The sequence below is a fragment of the Salvelinus alpinus genome, chromosome 5, assembly GCF_045679555.1.
Source record: "Salvelinus alpinus chromosome 5, SLU_Salpinus.1, whole genome shotgun sequence".
Lineage (NCBI taxonomy): Eukaryota > Metazoa > Chordata > Actinopteri > Salmoniformes > Salmonidae > Salvelinus > Salvelinus alpinus.
The window spans coordinates 20188010-20206678 of record NC_092090.1 but is presented as its reverse complement, the minus strand read 5'-3'; the positions used below and the strand labels follow the sequence as shown (position 1 = coordinate 20206678).

Here is an 18669-nt window from a genome sequence, read left to right as displayed (position 1 = left end):
ATTAGAGGCTAGCCTCCACTTCTGTTTCTGGCACTGTTTCTCTTTAGGAAGCCATCCGTGGAGGGCTTTTGTGTGTGCGTGCATGCATTGGCATTGGCATTGTTACCATGGCTACAAGCCTCAGGCTGCTCGCTTGCACCCTTGCTACATCCCATCAGGCACTGCTGCGTGACCTGGCTGCGTCCCTCAGAACTCCACTATTAGGCCAGCTCTGAATGTGTGGGCAGAGAACACACACACACACCATAGCAGCCAAGTCACCAATGAAGCCATTCCCCATCCGCTGTTTAACACCGCTGGAGTTTACCCAGGGGCATCAGAGCAGAACAACAACAAATTATAAACCTTAGCAACTCATCTGCATCACACACACACACACACTTAAACACTTTCAAGCATACACACACACACACGTACAAGTGCACACATACACACACACACACAAACACATCAGACACACACACACTCTGAACCTCTGGCCCTGATGTGAAAGAAAGAAAGAAATAACCGGTTCCGTTTTCATAATAATGTTTCTTCCCGACCGTGTGATGCAGAGTGCTGTAGAGGTGGTTCAACAGGAGACTTGTGTAACTGTGCTGGAAACTTGGCTGGATGTATTTTTGCACATTCTTCAGAAGTTCAAATATCCTCTGGAGTTTTCCTGGCCAAGTGTTATCCATCTTAGTCCTCTCTCAGTCCAGGTGACCCTCTGTGTGCTCAGCCCTCCTCCCTCCCTACATCTCTACCTCCTATTCTCCTCTACTCCCCTCTCGTCTGGGAGAGAGAGAGAGAGAGAGAGAGAATATTCACCGCAAGTGTCTCTTTGAGAGGACACTAAGCAACACTTGACATAATGGGGTTTTGAAGTAGTTTGTTTTCCTCAGTGGAAGCTCTTTATTCCTAGTGACAGGTGTTTTTGATCAGGACACAACACACAGGCATACACACACTGGCCGTCATGTATTCTAGTTACTCACATTAGGTCTGTTGTCAGAAGCTAGGCTCTTATAGGCTGTGACGGCCAGGGCCACTAAGTTCAGCACAGCACCAGTCTATGTACACTGCTAGGGGACGCTCTCATGTTGTTAACACAAGTCTCTCTCTCTCTCTCTCTCTCTCTCTCTCTCTCTCTCTCTCTCTCTCTCTCTCTCTCTCTCTCTCTCTCTCTCTCTCTCTCTCTCTCTCTCTCTCTCTCTCTCTCTCTCTCTCTCTCTCTCTCTCTCTCTTATGTTGTTAACACAAGTGTTTCCATCTCTCTTTCTCTTTGACATTCAGGAATTGATTTGTGGCAGGAAAGGAGGACTGTTGTGATGTACTTAGAGAAAGCAAAAAGAGACCAACAGAGATGAGCTTTCAATTTCCTACGGTCTGTCTGTGGACTCAAACCCAACTGGTCCTCTGTAGTCTAAAGTGGCCTCCTCCTCTCCTCTCCTCATCTCGTCTCCTCAGAGAGAGAGAGAGCTGCATACTTCTCATGGCAGGAGAAGAAAAACAGTTTGTTTCTCTCTGGGTAAATAGGAAATGTCAGGGTTGGATGCTCCAGAAAAGAACTTAGCAGGAAATCACTCCGAGGCTTCTGAAATTAAGGGCCTGAATTAGATGCTGTGGTGCAATTTGTCAGCGACAAATGGATTCGAGGCACAAGTGTGTGTGTGTAAAGTTTATCTGCCTGTTTGTTTGTGTGTGTGTGTGTGTAAAGTTTATCTGCCTGTTTGTTTGTGTGTGTGTGTGTGTGTGAGAAATACAGTCATTCTGTTGCCAGCTTACTAATGATGCATAAGAGCTGACAGGAGACATTCTGTCTGGAAATGGTTTTGAGTTTAAAAACAGCTCTTGAAACATCTTATTGCCGCCACATTGAATATTGGGAATATGTGTTTGCATGCAGGTGTTGCTCTTCTCGTTTAGGCATTCACAATACACCGACTGTGCAACAATGGATGTATCCCAGCTGGTACCCTAAGAGTGCACTACTATTGACCAGGGCCCATAGGAAGCTATGAAGGGAAAAGGGTGCCATTTGGGACACAGGTCATGTTATTCATTACATCACCTTTCCCCTACAAAACAAAAAGGCTTGTTTTTGAGAGTACCGAATTAGAATCTGTTGTATCCCAGTGTATAGAAGACTAGTATCTGTTGTCTCTGTCACGTTCGCTGTCTTCAAACTCCCTATCATAAATGAGCCAAGGCACAGCGTGCATGTAATTCCGCATCTTTAATCGAAGTGAAACCTTTCACACACAAAAACAGGTAAACAGAATCAGAACGTGGCGCACACAAACACTCAGAGAAAATAAATTACCCACAAACACAGGTGGGAAAAAGGCTGCCTAAGTATGATCCCCAATCAGAGACAACGATAGACAGCTGCCTCTGATTGGGAACCATACCAGGCCAAACAAAGAAATAAGAAAACTAGATTGCCCACCCAAATCACACCCTGACCTAACCAAATAGAGAAATAAAAAGGCTCTCTAAGGTCAGAGCGTGACAGTCTCCCAGTGAATAGAAGGCAGTTAGAATCTGTTGTTTCCCAGTGTATAGAAGACACAGTTAGAATCTGTTGTTTCCCAGTGTATAGAAGACACAGTTAGAATCTGTTGTTTCCCAGTGAATAGAAGGCAGTTAGAATCTGTTGTTTCCCAGTGTATAGAAGACACAGTTAGAATCTGTTGTTTCCCAGTGTATAGAAGACACAGTTAGAATCTGTTGTTTCCCAGTGTATAGAAGACAGTTAGAATCTGTTGTTTCCCAGTGTATAGAAGACACAGTTAGAATCTGTTGTTTCCCAGTGTATAGAAGACACAGTTAGAATCTGTTGTTTCACAGTGTATAGAAGACACAGTTAGAATCTGTTGTATCCCAGTGTATAGAAGACACAGTTAGAATCTGTTGTTTCCCAGTGTATAGAAGACACAGTTAGAATCTGTTGTATCCCAGTGAATAGAAGGCAGTTAGAATCTGTTGTTTCCCAGTGTATAGAAGACACAGTTAGAATCTGTTGTTTCCCAGTGTATAGAAGACACAGTTAGAATCTGTTGTTTCCCAGTGAATAGAAGGCAGTTAGAATCTGTTGTTTCCCAGTGTATAGAAGACACAGTTAGAATCTGTTGTTTCCCAGTGTATAGAAGACACAGTTAGAATCTGTTGTTTCCCAGTGTATAGAAGACAGTTAGAATCTGTTGTTTCCCAGTGTATAGAAGACACAGTTAGAATCTGTTGTTTCCCAGTGTATAGAAGACACAGTTAGAATCTGTTGTTTCACAGTGTATAGAAGACACAGTTAGAATCTGTTGTATCCCAGTGTATAGAAGACACAGTTAGAATCTGTTGTTTCCCAGTGTATAGAAGACACAGTTAGAATCTGTTGTATCCCAGTGTATAGAAGACACAGTTAGAATCTGTTGTTTCCCAGTGTATAGAAGACACAGTTAGAATCTGTTGTATCCCAGTGTATAGAAGACACAGTTAGAATCTGTTGTTTCCCAGTGTATAGAAGACACAGTTAGAATCTGTTGTTTCCCAGTGTATAGAAGACACAGTTAGAATCTGTTGTATCCCAGTGTATAGAAGACACAGTTAGAATCTGTTGTTTCCCAGTGTATAGAAGACACAGTTAGAATCTGTTGTTTCCCAGTGTATAGAAGACACAGTTAGAATCTGTTGTATCCCAGTGTATAGAAGACACAGTTAGAATCTGTTGTTTCCCAGTGTATAGAAGACACAGTTAGAATCTGTTGTATCCCAGTGTATAGAAGACACAGTTAGAATCTGTTGTTTCCCAGTGTATAGAAGACACAGTTAGAATCTGTTGTCTCCCAGTGTATAGAAGACACAGTTAGAATCTGTTGTTTCCCAGTGTATAGAAGACACAGTTAGAATCTGTTGTTTCCCAGTGTATAGAAGACACAGTTAGAATCTGTTGTCTCCCATTGTATAGAAGACACAGTTAGAATATGTTGTTTCCCAGTGTATAGAAGACACAGTTAGAATCTGTTGTTTCCCAGTGTATAGAAGACAGTTAGAATCTGCTCCTTGTTAAGAGGCAGAGCCTGGACATCTGTGAGTAGGGAGAGAGAACTAGAGCAAGGGAAAGCGAGAAAACAAGGGAATGATAAAGACAGAAAGGGATGGAGAGGAGTGAGAGCAGCCTGTTACCCCCTATAGTCATTCAGCACAGATGGACAGACCAGCTTGTAGTCTGTATTTAATAGTACATTCACAAAGGACCCTTAGGTTTTTCCAGTCGGTCAATGTTCTGATTTGTTCCACAGCCGTTAGGGTGCCAGGTGTGGTATCTTGCTGGTACGTTCGGATGCTGGTGTTTTGCTATTGTGTATCACTAACTTGACCATCTGTTACTAATAATACAATCTAAAGAGGGAACATATCAAAGTGATGGTATTGTGTGATTCTGTATTAATGTGTTGTCATTGTGTGTGTTCTCCAGGCAGCTCCAACAGCAGCAGCAGGCAGAGCTGGAGGTCCATCAGAGGGACGGCCTGACAGCCTATGACCTATCACAGGTACCCCACAGGACCCCTATAGCTGCCCTTATACCTGCCTGTTCATAATATAACATATAACATTGTGTCTTCCCTATACCCAGTGTAGCCCACTTACCTGTCCATACTCCTGGCTTTTCATGCTAGACAGCTTCTGAAGCTGTTGATTGTATGTCATTAAAGGCCCAGTGCAGTCAAAAATGTGATTTCCTCTGTTTTATATATATTTACATACTATGAGGTTGGAATAATACTGTGAAATTGTGAATATTATGATAATGGCCTTTTTTAGGTTAAGAGCTATTTGAAAAGACCGCCTGAAATTTCAACCTGCTTTTGGTGGGATGGGTTTTGGTCTGACTGGTGACATCACCAGGAGGTCAATTAGTTAATAGACCAATAAGAAAGAGTTCCAAACCTCTGCCAATAACAGCTAGTTTTCAGTTTTCCCCTCACAGAAATTGCTCTTTGCTAAGAAGCTATTTTTGTTTCTTTATGACAATTCTTTATTGAAAAATGGTTGCATTGGACATTTAAGAGGGCTCAACTGTATAACAGGCTTGGGGTCAATTCCATTTTAATTCAGTCAATTCAGGAAGTAAACAGAAATGGAATTATTCCTCAATGATTGTCTGAGGGAAAAAACATTGAAATTGGAATTTCAGTTTAGCTCCTGAACTGACTAAATTCAAATAGAATTGATCCCAACCCTGCTGTATAAATACACTTTCTAGGGTTTCATTAAGTGAAGATGTCCTTCCCTCCTCACTTTCCTCTAGCTGTTGACTGTACATCAGTAGGGTTTCATCAAGTGAAGATGTCCTTCCCTCCTGTCTTTCCTCTAGCTGTTGACTGTACACCCTTGTATAAATGAAGTTATCCTTCCCTCCTGTCTCCCTCCAGGTGCCCGTTCCCAGTGTGGGAGGAGGGGTTCACGAGGCGGGCAAGAACACTGACAAGACGGACACCATGTTCTCACAGGAGAGAGACCCGCGCTTTGCTGACATGTACTCCGGCATCTCTGGCTGTACGACATCTAGTTATTTTCTCACCTCTACTCGTGTGTGTGTGTGTGTGTGTGTGTGTGTGTGTGTGTGTGTGTGTGTGTGTGTGTGTGTGTGTGTGTGTGTGTGTGTGTGTGTGTGTGTGTGTGTGTGTGTGTGTGTGTGTGTGTGTGTGTGTGTGTGTGTGTGTGGATAAGCGTTAATCAGCCAGTGTGTGTTGAAAGGCCCATGGTAGACGGTTGGTTGTGGTGGTGGTCTTTCATCCAGGGGAGAAATGTAAAACAACCTCCACACAATTCAATCAGAACTGGACTTTCTCTCTCTCGCTCTCTCTCCATTCCTTCCCTCTTTCTATCTCTCCATTCCCTCCCTCTCTGACTGTGGTGTATTTTATCTCTCTCTGAATGTCTCTGTCTGTCTCTCCCTCCCTATCTCTGTCTGGCTCTGTCTCTCCCTCCATCTCTCTCTTTCCCTCTCTGTCTTTCTCTCTGTATGTCTCTCTGTCTGTCTCCCTCTCGGTCTCTGTCCCTCCCTCCCTCTCTTTGTCTCTGTCTCTCTCCCCCTCTGTCCGTCTCCCTTTCTCCGTCCCTCCCTCTCTCTGTCCGTCTCCCCCTCTCTGTCTGCCTCTCTTTCTGTCTGCTTTCCTTTCTCTCTAATGTCTCCGAATGTCTCTCTGAATGTCTCTCCCTCTGAATGTCTCTCTTTCAGAATGTCTCTCTTTCAGAATGTCTCTCCCCCTGAATGTCTCTCAGAATGTCTCTCTTTCAGAATGTCTCTCTTTCAGAATGTCTCTCTTTCAGAATGTCTCTCCCTCTGAATGTCTCTCTTTCAGAATGTCTCTCCCCCTGAATGTCTCTCAGAATGTCTCTCTTTCAGAATGTCTCTCTTTCAGAATGTCTCTCTTTCAGAATGTCTCTCTTTCAGAATGTCTCTCCCCCTGAATGTCTCTCAGAATGTCTCTCAGAATGTCTCTCCCTCTGAATGTCTCTCAGAATGTCTCTCCCTCTGAATGTCTCTCTGAATGTGTCTCTTTCAGAATGTCTCTCCCTCTGAATGTCTCTCTTTCAGAATGTCTCTCCCCCTGAATGTCTCTCTTTCAGAATGTCTCTCCCCCTGAATGTCTCTCTTTCTGAATGTCTCTCTTTCAGAATGTCTCTCCCCCTGAATGTCTCTCCCCCTGAATGTCTCTCAGAATGTCTCTCCCTCTGAATGTCTCTCTTTCAGTATGTCTCTCCCTCTGAATGTCTCTCCCCCTGAATGTCTCTCAGAATGTCTCTCCCTCAATGTCTCTCTGAATGTCTCTCCCTCAATGTCTCTCTGAATGTCTCTCTTTCAGAATGTCTCTCCCTCTGAATGTCACTCTGAATGTCTCTCAGAATGTCTCTCCCTCTGAATGTCTCTCTGAATGTCTCTCTGAATGTCTCTCCCTCTGAATGTCACTCAGAATGTCTCTCTGAATGTCTCTCTGAATGTCTCTCCCTCTGAATGTCTCTCCCTCTGAATGTCTCTCCCTCTGAATGTCTCTCAGAATGTCTCTCCCTCTGAATGTCTCTCCCTCTGAATGTCTCTCTCTGAATGTCTCTCCCTCTGAATGTCTCTCTGAATGTCTCTCAGAATGTCTCTCTCTCTGAATGTCTCTCAGAATGTCTCCCTCTGAATGTCTGTCTGAATGTCTCTCCCTCTGAATGTCTGTCTGAATGTCTCTCCCTCTGAATGTCTGTCTGAATGTCTCTCCCTCTGAATGTCTCTCTGAATGTCTCTCTGAATGTCTCTCCCTCTGAATGTCTCTCTGAATGTCTCTCTGAATGTCTCTCTGAATGTCTCTCTGAATGTCTCTCCCTCTGAATGTCTCTCTGAATGTCTCTCTGAATGTCTCTCCCTCTGAATGTCTCTCAGAATGTCTCTCAGAATGTCTCTCAGAATGTCTCTCAGAATGTCTCTCTGAATGTCTCTCCCTCTGAATGTCTCTCTGAATGTCTCTATGAATGTATCTCTCTCTGAATGTCTCTCTCTCTGAATGTCTCTCCCTCTGAATGTCTCTCAGAATGTCTCTCAGAATGTCTCTCAGAATGTCTCTCAGAATGTCTCTCCCTCTGAATGTCTCTCTGAATGTCTCTCTGAATGTCTCTCCCTCTGAATGTCTCTCTGAATGTCTCTCTCTCTGAATGTCTCTCCCTCTGAATGTCTCTCAGAATGTCTCTCAGAATGTCTCTCAGAATGTCTCTCTGAATGTCTCTCCCTCTGAATGTCTCTCTGAATGTCTCTCTGAATGTCTCTCTGAATGTCTCTCCCTCTGAATGTCTCTCAGAATGTCTCTCAGAATGTCTCTCAGAATGTCTCTCAGAATGTCTCTCCCTCTGAATGTCTCTCCCTCTGAATGTCTCTCCCTCTGAATGTCTCTCCCTCTGAATGTCTCTCCCTCTGAATGTCTCTCCCTCTGAATGTCTCTCCCTCTGAATGTCTCTCCCTCTGAATGTTTCTCAGAATGTCTCTCAGAATGTCTCTCCCTCTGAATGTCTCTCCCTCTGAATGTCTCTCTGAATGTCTCTCTCTCTGAATGTCTCTCCCTCTGAATGTCTCTCCCTCTGAATGTCTCTCCCTCTGAATGTCTCTCCCTCTGAATGTCTCTCCCTCTGAATGTCTCTCTGAATGTCTCTCTGAATGTCTCTCCCTCTGAATGTCTCTCTGAATGCCTCTCCCTCTGAATGTCTCTCCCTCTGAATGTCTCTCAGAATGTTTCTCCCTCTGAATGTCTCTCTGAATGTCTCTCTGAATGTCTCTCTGAATGTCTCTCTGAATGTCTCTCCCTCTGAATGTCTCTCCCTCTGAATGTCTCTCTGAATGTCTCTCTGAATGTCTCTCTGAATGTCTCTCCCTCTGAATGTCTCTCTCTCTGAATGTCTCTCTGAATGTCTCTCCCTCTGAATGTCTCTCTCTCTGAATGTCTCTCTCTCTGAATGTCTCTCCCTCTGAATGTCTCTCTCTCTCTGAAGGTCTCTCAGAATGTCTCTCCCTCTGAATGTCTGTCTGAATGTCTCTCCCTCTGAATGTCTCTCTGAATGTCTCTCCCTCTGAATGTCTCTCTGAATGTCTCTCCCTCTGAATGTCTCTCTGAATGTCTCTCTGAATGTCTCTCCCTCTGAATGTCTCTCCCTCTGAATGTCTCTCTGAATGTCTCTCTGAATGTCTCTCAGAATGTCTCTCTGAATGTCTCTCCCTCTGAATGTCTCTCTGAATGTCTCTCTGAATGTCTCTCCCTCTGAATGTCTCTCTCTCTGAATGTCTCTCCCTCTGAATGTCTCTCAGAATGTCTCTCAGAATGTCTCTCAGAATGTCTCTCTGAATGTCTCTCCCTCTGAATGTCTCTCTGAATGTCTCTCTGAATGTCTCTCCCTCTGAATGTCTCTCAGAATGTCTCTCAGAATGTCTCTCAGAATGTCTCTCAGAATGTCTCTCAGAATGTCTCTCCCTCTGAATGTCTCTCCCTCTGAATGTCTCTCCCTCTGAATGTCTCTCCCTCTGAATGTCTCTCCCTCTGAATGTCTCTCCCTCTGAATGTCTCTCCCTCTGAATGTTTCTCAGAATGTCTCTCAGAATGTCTCTCCCTCTGAATGTCTCTCCCTCTGAATGTCTCTCTGAATGTCTCTCTCTCTGAATGTCTCTCCCTCTGAATGTCTCTCCCTCTGAATGTCTCTCCCTCTGAATGTCTCTCCCTCTGAATGTCTCTCCCTCTGAATGTCTCTCTGAATGTCTCTCCCTCTGAATGTCTCTCAGAATGTTTCTCCCTCTGAATGTCTCTCTGAATGTCTCTCAGAATGTCTCTCAGAATGTCTCTCAGAATGTCTCTCCCTCTGAATGTCTCTCTGAATGTCTCTCTGAATGTCTCTCCCTCTGAATGTCTCTCTGAATGTCTCTCTCTCTGAATGTCTCTCCCTCTGAATGTCTCTCAGAATGTCTCTCAGAATGTCTCTCAGAATGTCTCTCTGAATGTCTCTCCCTCTGAATGTCTCTCTGAATGTCTCTCTGAATGTCTCTCTGAATGTCTCTCCCTCTGAATGTCTCTCAGAATGTCTCTCAGAATGTCTCTCAGAATGTCTCTCAGAATGTCTCTCCCTCTGAATGTCTCTCCCTCTGAATGTCTCTCCCTCTGAATGTCTCTCCCTCTGAATGTCTCTCCCTCTGAATGTCTCTCCCTCTGAATGTCTCTCCCTCTGAATGTCTCTCCCTCTGAATGTTTCTCAGAATGTCTCTCAGAATGTCTCTCCCTCTGAATGTCTCTCCCTCTGAATGTCTCTCTGAATGTCTCTCTCTCTGAATGTCTCTCCCTCTGAATGTCTCTCCCTCTGAATGTCTCTCCCTCTGAATGTCTCTCCCTCTGAATGTCTCTCCCTCTGAATGTCTCTCTGAATGTCTCTCTGAATGTCTCTCCCTCTGAATGTCTCTCTGAATGCCTCTCCCTCTGAATGTCTCTCCCTCTGAATGTCTCTCAGAATGTTTCTCCCTCTGAATGTCTCTCTGAATGTCTCTCTGAATGTCTCTCTGAATGTCTCTCTGAATGTCTCTCCCTCTGAATGTCTCTCCCTCTGAATGTCTCTCTGAATGTCTCTCTGAATGTCTCTCTGAATGTCTCTCCCTCTGAATGTCTCTCTCTCTGAATGTCTCTCTGAATGTCTCTCCCTCTGAATGTCTCTCTCTCTGAATGTCTCTCTCTCTGAATGTCTCTCCCTCTGAATGTCTCTCTCTCTCTGAAGGTCTCTCAGAATGTCTCTCCCTCTGAATGTCTGTCTGAATGTCTCTCCCTCTGAATGTCTCTCTGAATGTCTCTCCCTCTGAATGTCTCTCTGAATGTCTCTCCCTCTGAATGTCTCTCTGAATGTCTCTCTGAATGTCTCTCCCTCTGAATGTCTCTCCCTCTGAATGTCTCTCTGAATGTCTCTCTGAATGTCTCTCAGAATGTCTCTCTGAATGTCTCTCCCTCTGAATGTCTCTCTGAATGTCTCTCTGAATGTCTCTCCCTCTGAATGTCTCTCTCTCTGAATGTCTCTCCCTCTGAATGTCTCTCAGAATGTCTCTCAGAATGTCTCTCAGAATGTCTCTCTGAATGTCTCTCCCTCTGAATGTCTCTCTGAATGTCTCTCTGAATGTCTCTCCCTCTGAATGTCTCTCAGAATGTCTCTCAGAATGTCTCTCAGAATGTCTCTCAGAATGTCTCTCAGAATGTCTCTCCCTCTGAATGTCTCTCCCTCTGAATGTCTCTCCCTCTGAATGTCTCTCCCTCTGAATGTCTCTCCCTCTGAATGTCTCTCCCTCTGAATGTCTCTCCCTCTGAATGTTTCTCAGAATGTCTCTCAGAATGTCTCTCCCTCTGAATGTCTCTCCCTCTGAATGTCTCTCTGAATGTCTCTCTCTCTGAATGTCTCTCTCTCTGAATGTCTCTCCCTCTGAATGTCTCTCCCTCTGAATGTCTCTCCCTCTGAATGTCTCTCCCTCTGAATGTCTCTCTGAATGTCTCTCCCTCTGAATGTCTCTCAGAATGTTTCTCCCTCTGAATGTCTCTCTGAATGTCTCTCTGAATGTCTCTCTGAATGTCTCTCCCTCTGAATGTCTCTCCCTCTGAATGTCTCTCTGAATGTCTCTCTGAATGTCTCTCCCTCTGAATGTCTCTCTGAATGTCTCTCCCTCTGAATGTCTCTCTCTCTGAATGTCTCTCTCTCTGAATGTCTCTCCCTCTGAATGTCTCTCTCTCTCTGAAGGTCTCTCAGAATGTCTCTCCCTCTGAATGTCTGTCTGAATGTCTCTCCCTCTGAATGTCTCTCTGAATGTCTCTCCCTCTGAATGTCTCTCTGAATGTCTCTCCCTCTGAATGTCTCTCTGAATGTCTCTCTGAATGTCTCTCTGAATGTCTCTCTGAATGTCTCTCCCTCTGAATGTCTGTCTGAATGTCTCTCTGAATGTCTCTCCCTCTGAATGTCTCTCTGAATGTCTCTCCCTCTGAATGTCTCTCTGAATGTCTCTGAATGTCTCTCCCTCTGAATGTCTCTCTGAATGTCTCTCTGAATCTCTCTGAATGTCTCTCAGAATGTCTCTCTGAATGTCTCTCCCTCTGAATGTCTCTCCCTCTGAATGTCTCTCTGAATGTCTCTCCCTCTGAATGTCTCTCTGAATGTCTCTCTGAATGTCTCTCTGAATGTCTCTCCCTCTGAATGTCTCTCTGAATTTCTCTCTGAATGTCTCTCAGAATGTCTCTCCCTCTGAATGTCTCTCTGAATGTCTCTCCCTCTGAATGTCTCTCTGAATGTCTCTCTGAATGTCTCTCTGAATGTCTCTCTGAATGTCTGTCTCTCCCTCTATACATCTCTCTCTATCTATAAACGGTGTGTGTATTGTGTGGTTCCAGCTGGTGAGAAGAAGATGATGGTTCCTTCGTCTACGGCGGGAGGTCAGCAGCTCTACTCCCAGAACTCTCCCTTCCAGCCCGGACACTCTGCCAAGAGCTTCAGGTACACCTCTCTGAGGGTCTGTGTGGGTCTCTGTGGGTCTGTGTGTACGTGCATGCATGCACATTAGCGTGTGTGTTTAAAGTTGAAAGCCGTAGGGAAAGACAGGGCCTCAGGTGATGGTTAAACAATTGAGCAGACTAGAGTTGACAGATGTGAACAGTTAAATGTGTTGTTAAAGTATAAATTAAATATGACCGTCTGCAGGGGCCTATATAAAGGCTCTCATGTCACACATTTACTTGGAATGCTGTCTGTCTGTCACACAGCTCCTCAGTGATCCATGTCCCGGGGGTGAACGACATCCAGCCGTCGGGATCGTCCAATCAGAACCTAGCTCAGATCTCCAGACAGCTCAACCCAGGACAGGTGGCCTGGACTGGCAACAGACCCCCGTTCTCTGGCCAGGTACACACACACACACACACACAGGACTAACAACAGACCCTACCTTCTCAGGCCAGGTCTCTCACACACAGGACTAGTAACAGACCCTACCTTCTCAGGCCAGGTAAAACACACACAGGACTAGCAACAGACCCTACCTTCTCAGGCCAGGTAAAACACACAGGACTAGTAACAGACCCTACCTTCTCAGGCCAGGTCTCTCACACACAGGACTAGTAACAGACCCTACCTTCTCAGGCCAGGTAAAACACACACAGGACTAGTAACAGACCCTACCTTCTCAGGCCAGGTAAAACACACAGGACTAGCAACAGACCCTACCTTCTCAGGCCAGGTCTCTCACACACAGGACTAGTAACAGACCCTACCTTCTCAGGCCAGGTAAAACACACAGGACTAGCAACAGACCCTACCTTCTCAGGCCAGGTCTCTCACACACAGGACTAGTAACATACCCTACCTTCTCAGGCCAGGTCTCTCACACACAGGACTAGCAACAGACCCTACCTTCTCAGGCCAGGTAAAACACACACAGGACTAGTAACAGACCCTACCTTCTCAGGCCAGGTCTCTCACACACAGGACTAGCAACATACCCTACCTTCTCAGACCAGGTCTCTCACACACAGGACTAGTAACAGACCCTACCTTCTCAGACCAGGTCTCTCACACACAGGACTAGTAACAGACCCTACCTTCTCAGGCCAGGTCTCTCACACACAGGACTAGTAACAGACCCTACCTTCTCAGGCCAGGTCTCTCACACACAGGACTAGTAACAAACCCTACCTTCTCAGGCCAGGTCTCTCACACACAGGACTAGTAACAGACCCTACCTTCTCAGGCCAGGTCTCTCACACACAGGACTGGTAACATACCCTACCTTCTCAGGCCAGGTCTCTCACACACAGGACTGGCAACATACCCTACCTTCTCAGGCCAGGTCTCTCACACACAGGACTGGCAACAGACCCTACCTTCTCAGGCCAAGTCTCTCACACACAGGACTAGTAACAGACCCTACTTTCTCAGGCCAGGTAAAACACACAGGACTAGCAACAGACCCTACCTTCTCAGGCCAGGTCTCTCACACACAGGACTGGCAACATACCCTACCTTCTCAGGCCAGGTCTCTCACACACAGGACTAGTAACATACCCTACCTTCTCAGGCCAGGTCTCTCACACACAGGACTAGTAACAGACCCTACCTTCTCAGGCCAGGTCTCTCACACACAGGACTAGTAACAGACCCTACCTTCTCAGGCCAGGTAAAACACACAGGACTAGCAACAGACCCTACCTTCTCAGGCCAGGTAAAACACACAGGACTAGTAACAGACCCTACCTTCTCAGGCCAGGTAAAACACACAGGACTAGTAACAGACCCTACCTTCTCAGGCCAGGTAAAACACACACAGGACTAGTAACAGACCCTACCTTCTCAGGCCAGGTCTCTCACACACAGGACTGGTAACATACCCTACCTTCTCAGGCCAGGTCTCTCACACACAGGACTGGCAACATACCCTACCTTCTCAGGCCAGGTCTCTCACACACAGGACTGGCAACAGACCCTACCTTCTCAGGCCAGGTCTCTCACACACAGGACTAGTAACAGACCCTACCTTCTCAGGCCAGGTAAAACACACAGGACTAGCAACAGACCCTACCTTCTCAGGCCAGGTCTCTCACACACAGGACTAGTAACAGACCCTACCTTCTCAGGCCAGGTCTCTCACACACAGGACTAGTAACATACCCTACCTTCTCAGGCCAGGTCTCTCACACACAGGACTAGAAACAGACCCTACCTTCTCAGGCCGGGTCTCTCACACACAGGACTGGCAACATACCCTACCTTCTCAGGCCAGGTCTCTCACACACAGGACTAGTAACATACCCTACCTTCTCAGGCCAGGTCTCTCACACACAGGACTAGTAACAGACCCTACCTTCTCAGGCCAGGTCTCTCTCACACAGGACTAGTAACAGACCCTACCTTCTCAGGCCAGGTAAAACACACAGGACTAGCAACAGACCCTACCTTCTCAGGCCAGGTAAAACACACAGGACTAGTAACAGACCCTACCTTCTCAGGCCAGGTAAAACACACAGGACTAGTAACAGACCCTACCTTCTCAGGCCAGGTCTCTCACACACAGGACTAGTAACATACCCTACCTTCTCAGGCCAGGTCTCTCACACACAGGACTAGCAACAGACCCTACCTTCTCAGGCCAGGTCTCTCACACACAGGACTAGTAACAGACCCTACCTTCTCAGGCCAGGTAAAACACACAGGACTAGTAACATACCCTACCTTCTCAGGCCAGGTAAAACACACAGGACTAGCAACAGACCCTACCTTCTCAGGCCAGGTCTCTCACACACAGGACTAGTAACAGACCCTACCTTCTCAGGCCAGGTAAAACACACAGGACTAGCAACAGACCCTACCTTCTCAGGCCAGGTCTCTCACACACAGGACTAGTAACAGACCCTACCTTCTCAGGCCAGGTAAAACACACAGGACTAGCAACAGACCCTACCTTCTCAGGCCAGGTCTCTCACACACAGGACTAGTAACAGACCCTACCTTCTCAGGCCAGGTCTCTCACACACAGGACTAGTAACAAACCCTACCTTCTCAGGCCAGGTCTCTCACACACAGGACTAGTAACAGACCCTACCTTCTCAGGCCAGGTAAAACACACACAGGACTAGTAACAGACCCTACCTTCTCAGGCCAGGTAAAACACACAGACCTGAACATGTAGCAGATATGATTTGTGTTGTGAGTAGAGTCAGACAGAATCCAGAAATCTGAAACGGATTAAATATCTATAGAATCAATCCAGACGTGGTTCCATTCCAGATCTAATGCCTATATGTTGTAGGTGTTTTCTAGTCAGGCAGACGACACACTGATCACACACTGACTCCCATAGCTACTGCTACAGAATGTAGTCATCTCTGCTTTGGTTGACAACAGGAATCCTCTACTGTTAGCCAATAGCGTTTCAGTGGTCGTTATGCAGATTCTCTCTTTCTCCTCGCTTCAGTGAATCTCATCAGCAGAGCCTGATAATGGAGTGTGTGTGTGTGTGTGTGTGTGTGTGTGTGTGTGTGTGTGTGTGTGTGTGTGTGTGTGTGTGTGTGTGTGTGTGTGTGTGTGTGTGTGTGTGTGTGTGTGTGTGTGTGTGTGTGTGTGTGTGTGTGTGCTCTGATCTGCATATCGGACCACACAACATGCGTGCTAAGGGGAGTGTGTTGAGCATATGGTGTTTAGCAGGCTCATCTGTCTTCTCCTCAACCTACACCAGTAACACACACACACGTCTCTCTGCTAGTCTAGTACAACACACACGTCTCTCTGCTAGTCTAGTACAACACACACGTCTCTCTGCTAGTCTAGTAAAACACACACGTCTCTCTGCTAGTCTAGTAAAACACACACGTCTCTCTGCTAGTCTCGTACAACACACACGTCTCTCTGCTAGTCTAGTACAACACACACGTCTCTCTGCTAGTCTAGTACAACACACACGTCTCTCTGCTAGTCTAGGAAAACACACACGTCTCTCTGCTAGTCTAGTACAACACACACGTCTCTCTGCTAGTCTAGTAAAACACACACGTCTCTCTGCTAGTCTAGTACAACACACACGTCTCTCTGCTAGTCTAGTACAACACACACGTCTCTCTGCTAGTCTAGTACAACACACACGTCTCTCTGCTAGTCTAGTACAACACACACGTCTCTCTGCTAGTCTAGTAAAACACACACGTCTCTCTGCTAGTCTAGTACAACACACACGTCTCTCTGCTAGTCTAGTACAACACACACGTCTCTCTGCTAGTCTAGTACAACACACACGTCTCTCTGCTAGTCTAGTACAACACACACGTCTCTCTGCTAGTCTAGTACAACACACACGTCTCTCTGCTAGTCTAGTACAACACACACGTCTCTCTGCTAGTCTAGTACAACACACACGTCTCTCTGCTAGTCTAGTAAAACACACACGTCTCTCTGCTAGTCTAGTACAACACACACGTCTCTCTGCTAGTCTAGTACAACACACACGTCTCTGCTAGTCTAGTACAACACACACGTCTCTCTGCTAGTCTAGTACAACACACACGTCTCTCTGCTAGTCTAGTACAACACACACGTCTCTCTGCTAGTCTAGTACAACACACACGTCTCTCTGCTAGTCTAGTACAACACACACGTCTCTCTGCTAGTCTAGTACAACACACACGTCTCTCTGCTAGTCTAGTACAACACACACGTCTCTCTGCTAGTCTAGTAAAACACACACGTCTCTCTGCTAGTCTAGTAAAACACACACGTCTCTCTGCTAGTCTAGTACAACACACACGTCTCTCTGCTAGTCTAGTACAACACACACGTCTCTCTGCTAGTCTAGTACAACACACACGTCTCTCTGCTAGTCTAGTAAAACACACACGTCTCTCGGCTAGTCTAGTACAACACACACGTCTCTCTGCTAGTCTAGTACAACACACACGTCTCTCTGCTAGTCTAGTACAACACACACGTCTCTCTGCTAGTCTAGTACAACACACACGTCTCTCTGCTAGTCTAGTAAAACACACACGTCTCTCTGCTAGTCTAGTACAACACACACGTCTCTCTGCTAGTCTAGTACAACACACACGTCTCTCTGCTAGTCTAGTACAACACACACGTCTCTCTGCTAGTCTAGTAAAACACACACGTCTCTCTGCTAGTCTAGTACAACACACACGTCTCTCTGCTAGTCTAGTAAAACACACACGTCTCTCTGCTAGTCTAGTACAACACACACGTCTCTCTGCTAGTCTAGTACAACACACACGTCTCTCTGCTAGTCTAGTACAACACACACGTCTCTCTGCTAGTCTAGTACAACACACACGTCTCTCTGCTAGTCTAGTAAAACACACACGTCTCTCTGCTAGTCTAGTAAAACACACACGTCTCTCTGCTAGTCTCGTACAACACACACGTCTCTCTGCTAGTCTAGTACAACACACACGTCTCTCTGCTAGTCTAGTACAACACACACGTCTCTCTGCTAGTCTAGTAAAACACACACGTCTCTCTGCTAGTCTAGTACAACACACACGTCTCTCTGCTAGTCTAGTAAAACACACACGTCTCTCTGCTAGTCTAGTACAACACACACGTCTCTCTGCTAGTCTAGTACAACACACACGTCTCTCTGCTAGTCTAGTACAACACACACGTCTCTCTGCTAGTCTAGTACAACACACACGTCTCTCTGCTAGTCTAGTAAAACACACACGTCTCTCTGCTAGTCTAGTACAACACACACGTCTCTCTGCTAGTCTAGTACAACACACACGTCTCTCTGCTAGTCTAGTACAACACACACGTCTCTCTGCTAGTCTAGTACAACACACACGTCTCTCTGCTAGTCTAGTACAACACACACGTCTCTCTGCTAGTCTAGTACAACACACACGTCTCTCTGCTAGTCTAGTACAACACACACGTCTCTCTGCTAGTCTAGTAAAACACACACGTCTCTCTGCTAGTCTAGTACAACACACACGTCTCTCTGCTAGTCTAGTACAACACACACGTCTCTGCTAGTCTAGTACAACACACACGTCTCTCTGCTAGTCTAGTACAACACACACGTCTCTCTGCTAGTCTAGTACAACACACACGTCTCTCTGCTAGTCTAGTACAACACACACGTCTCTCTGCTAGTCTAGTACAACACACACGTCTCTCTGCTAGTCTAGTACAACACACACGTCTCTCTGCTAGTCTAGTACAACACACACGTCTCTCTGCTAGTCTAGTAAAACACACACGTCTCTCTGCTAGTCTAGTAAAACACACACGTCTCTCTGCTAGTCTAGTACAACACACACGTCTCTCTGCTAGTCTAGTACAACACACACGTCTCTCTGCTAGTCTAGTACAACACACACGTCTCTCTGCTAGTCTAGTAAAACACACACGTCTCTCGGCTAGTCTAGTACAACACACACGTCTCTCTGCTAGTCTAGTACAACACACACGTCTCTCTGCTAGTCTAGTACAACACACACGTCTCTCTGCTAGTCTAGTACAACACACACGTCTCTCTGCTAGTCTAGTAAAACACACACGTCTCTCTGCTAGTCTAGTACAACACACACGTCTCTCTGCTAGTCTAGTACAACACACACGTCTCTCTGCTAGTCTAGTACAACACACACGTCTCTC

At 46.0% G+C, this 18669-nt stretch overlaps 1 protein-coding gene across 1 annotated transcript in view; it reads left to right on the top strand.

Moving 5' to 3' along the window:
• The window catches only part of LOC139575669 (aryl hydrocarbon receptor nuclear translocator 2-like), a 68566-nt gene that overhangs the window by 29740 nt on the left and 20157 nt on the right, over positions 1 to 18669 (top strand). The window contains exons 8-11 of the mRNA XM_071400862.1: positions 4454 to 4529; positions 5412 to 5535; positions 11910 to 12012; positions 12279 to 12417. Of these exons, the coding sequence (XP_071256963.1) occupies positions 4454 to 4529; positions 5412 to 5535; positions 11910 to 12012; positions 12279 to 12417 (442 nt within the window). The remainder of the gene's footprint in view (positions 1 to 4453; positions 4530 to 5411; positions 5536 to 11909; positions 12013 to 12278; positions 12418 to 18669) is intronic.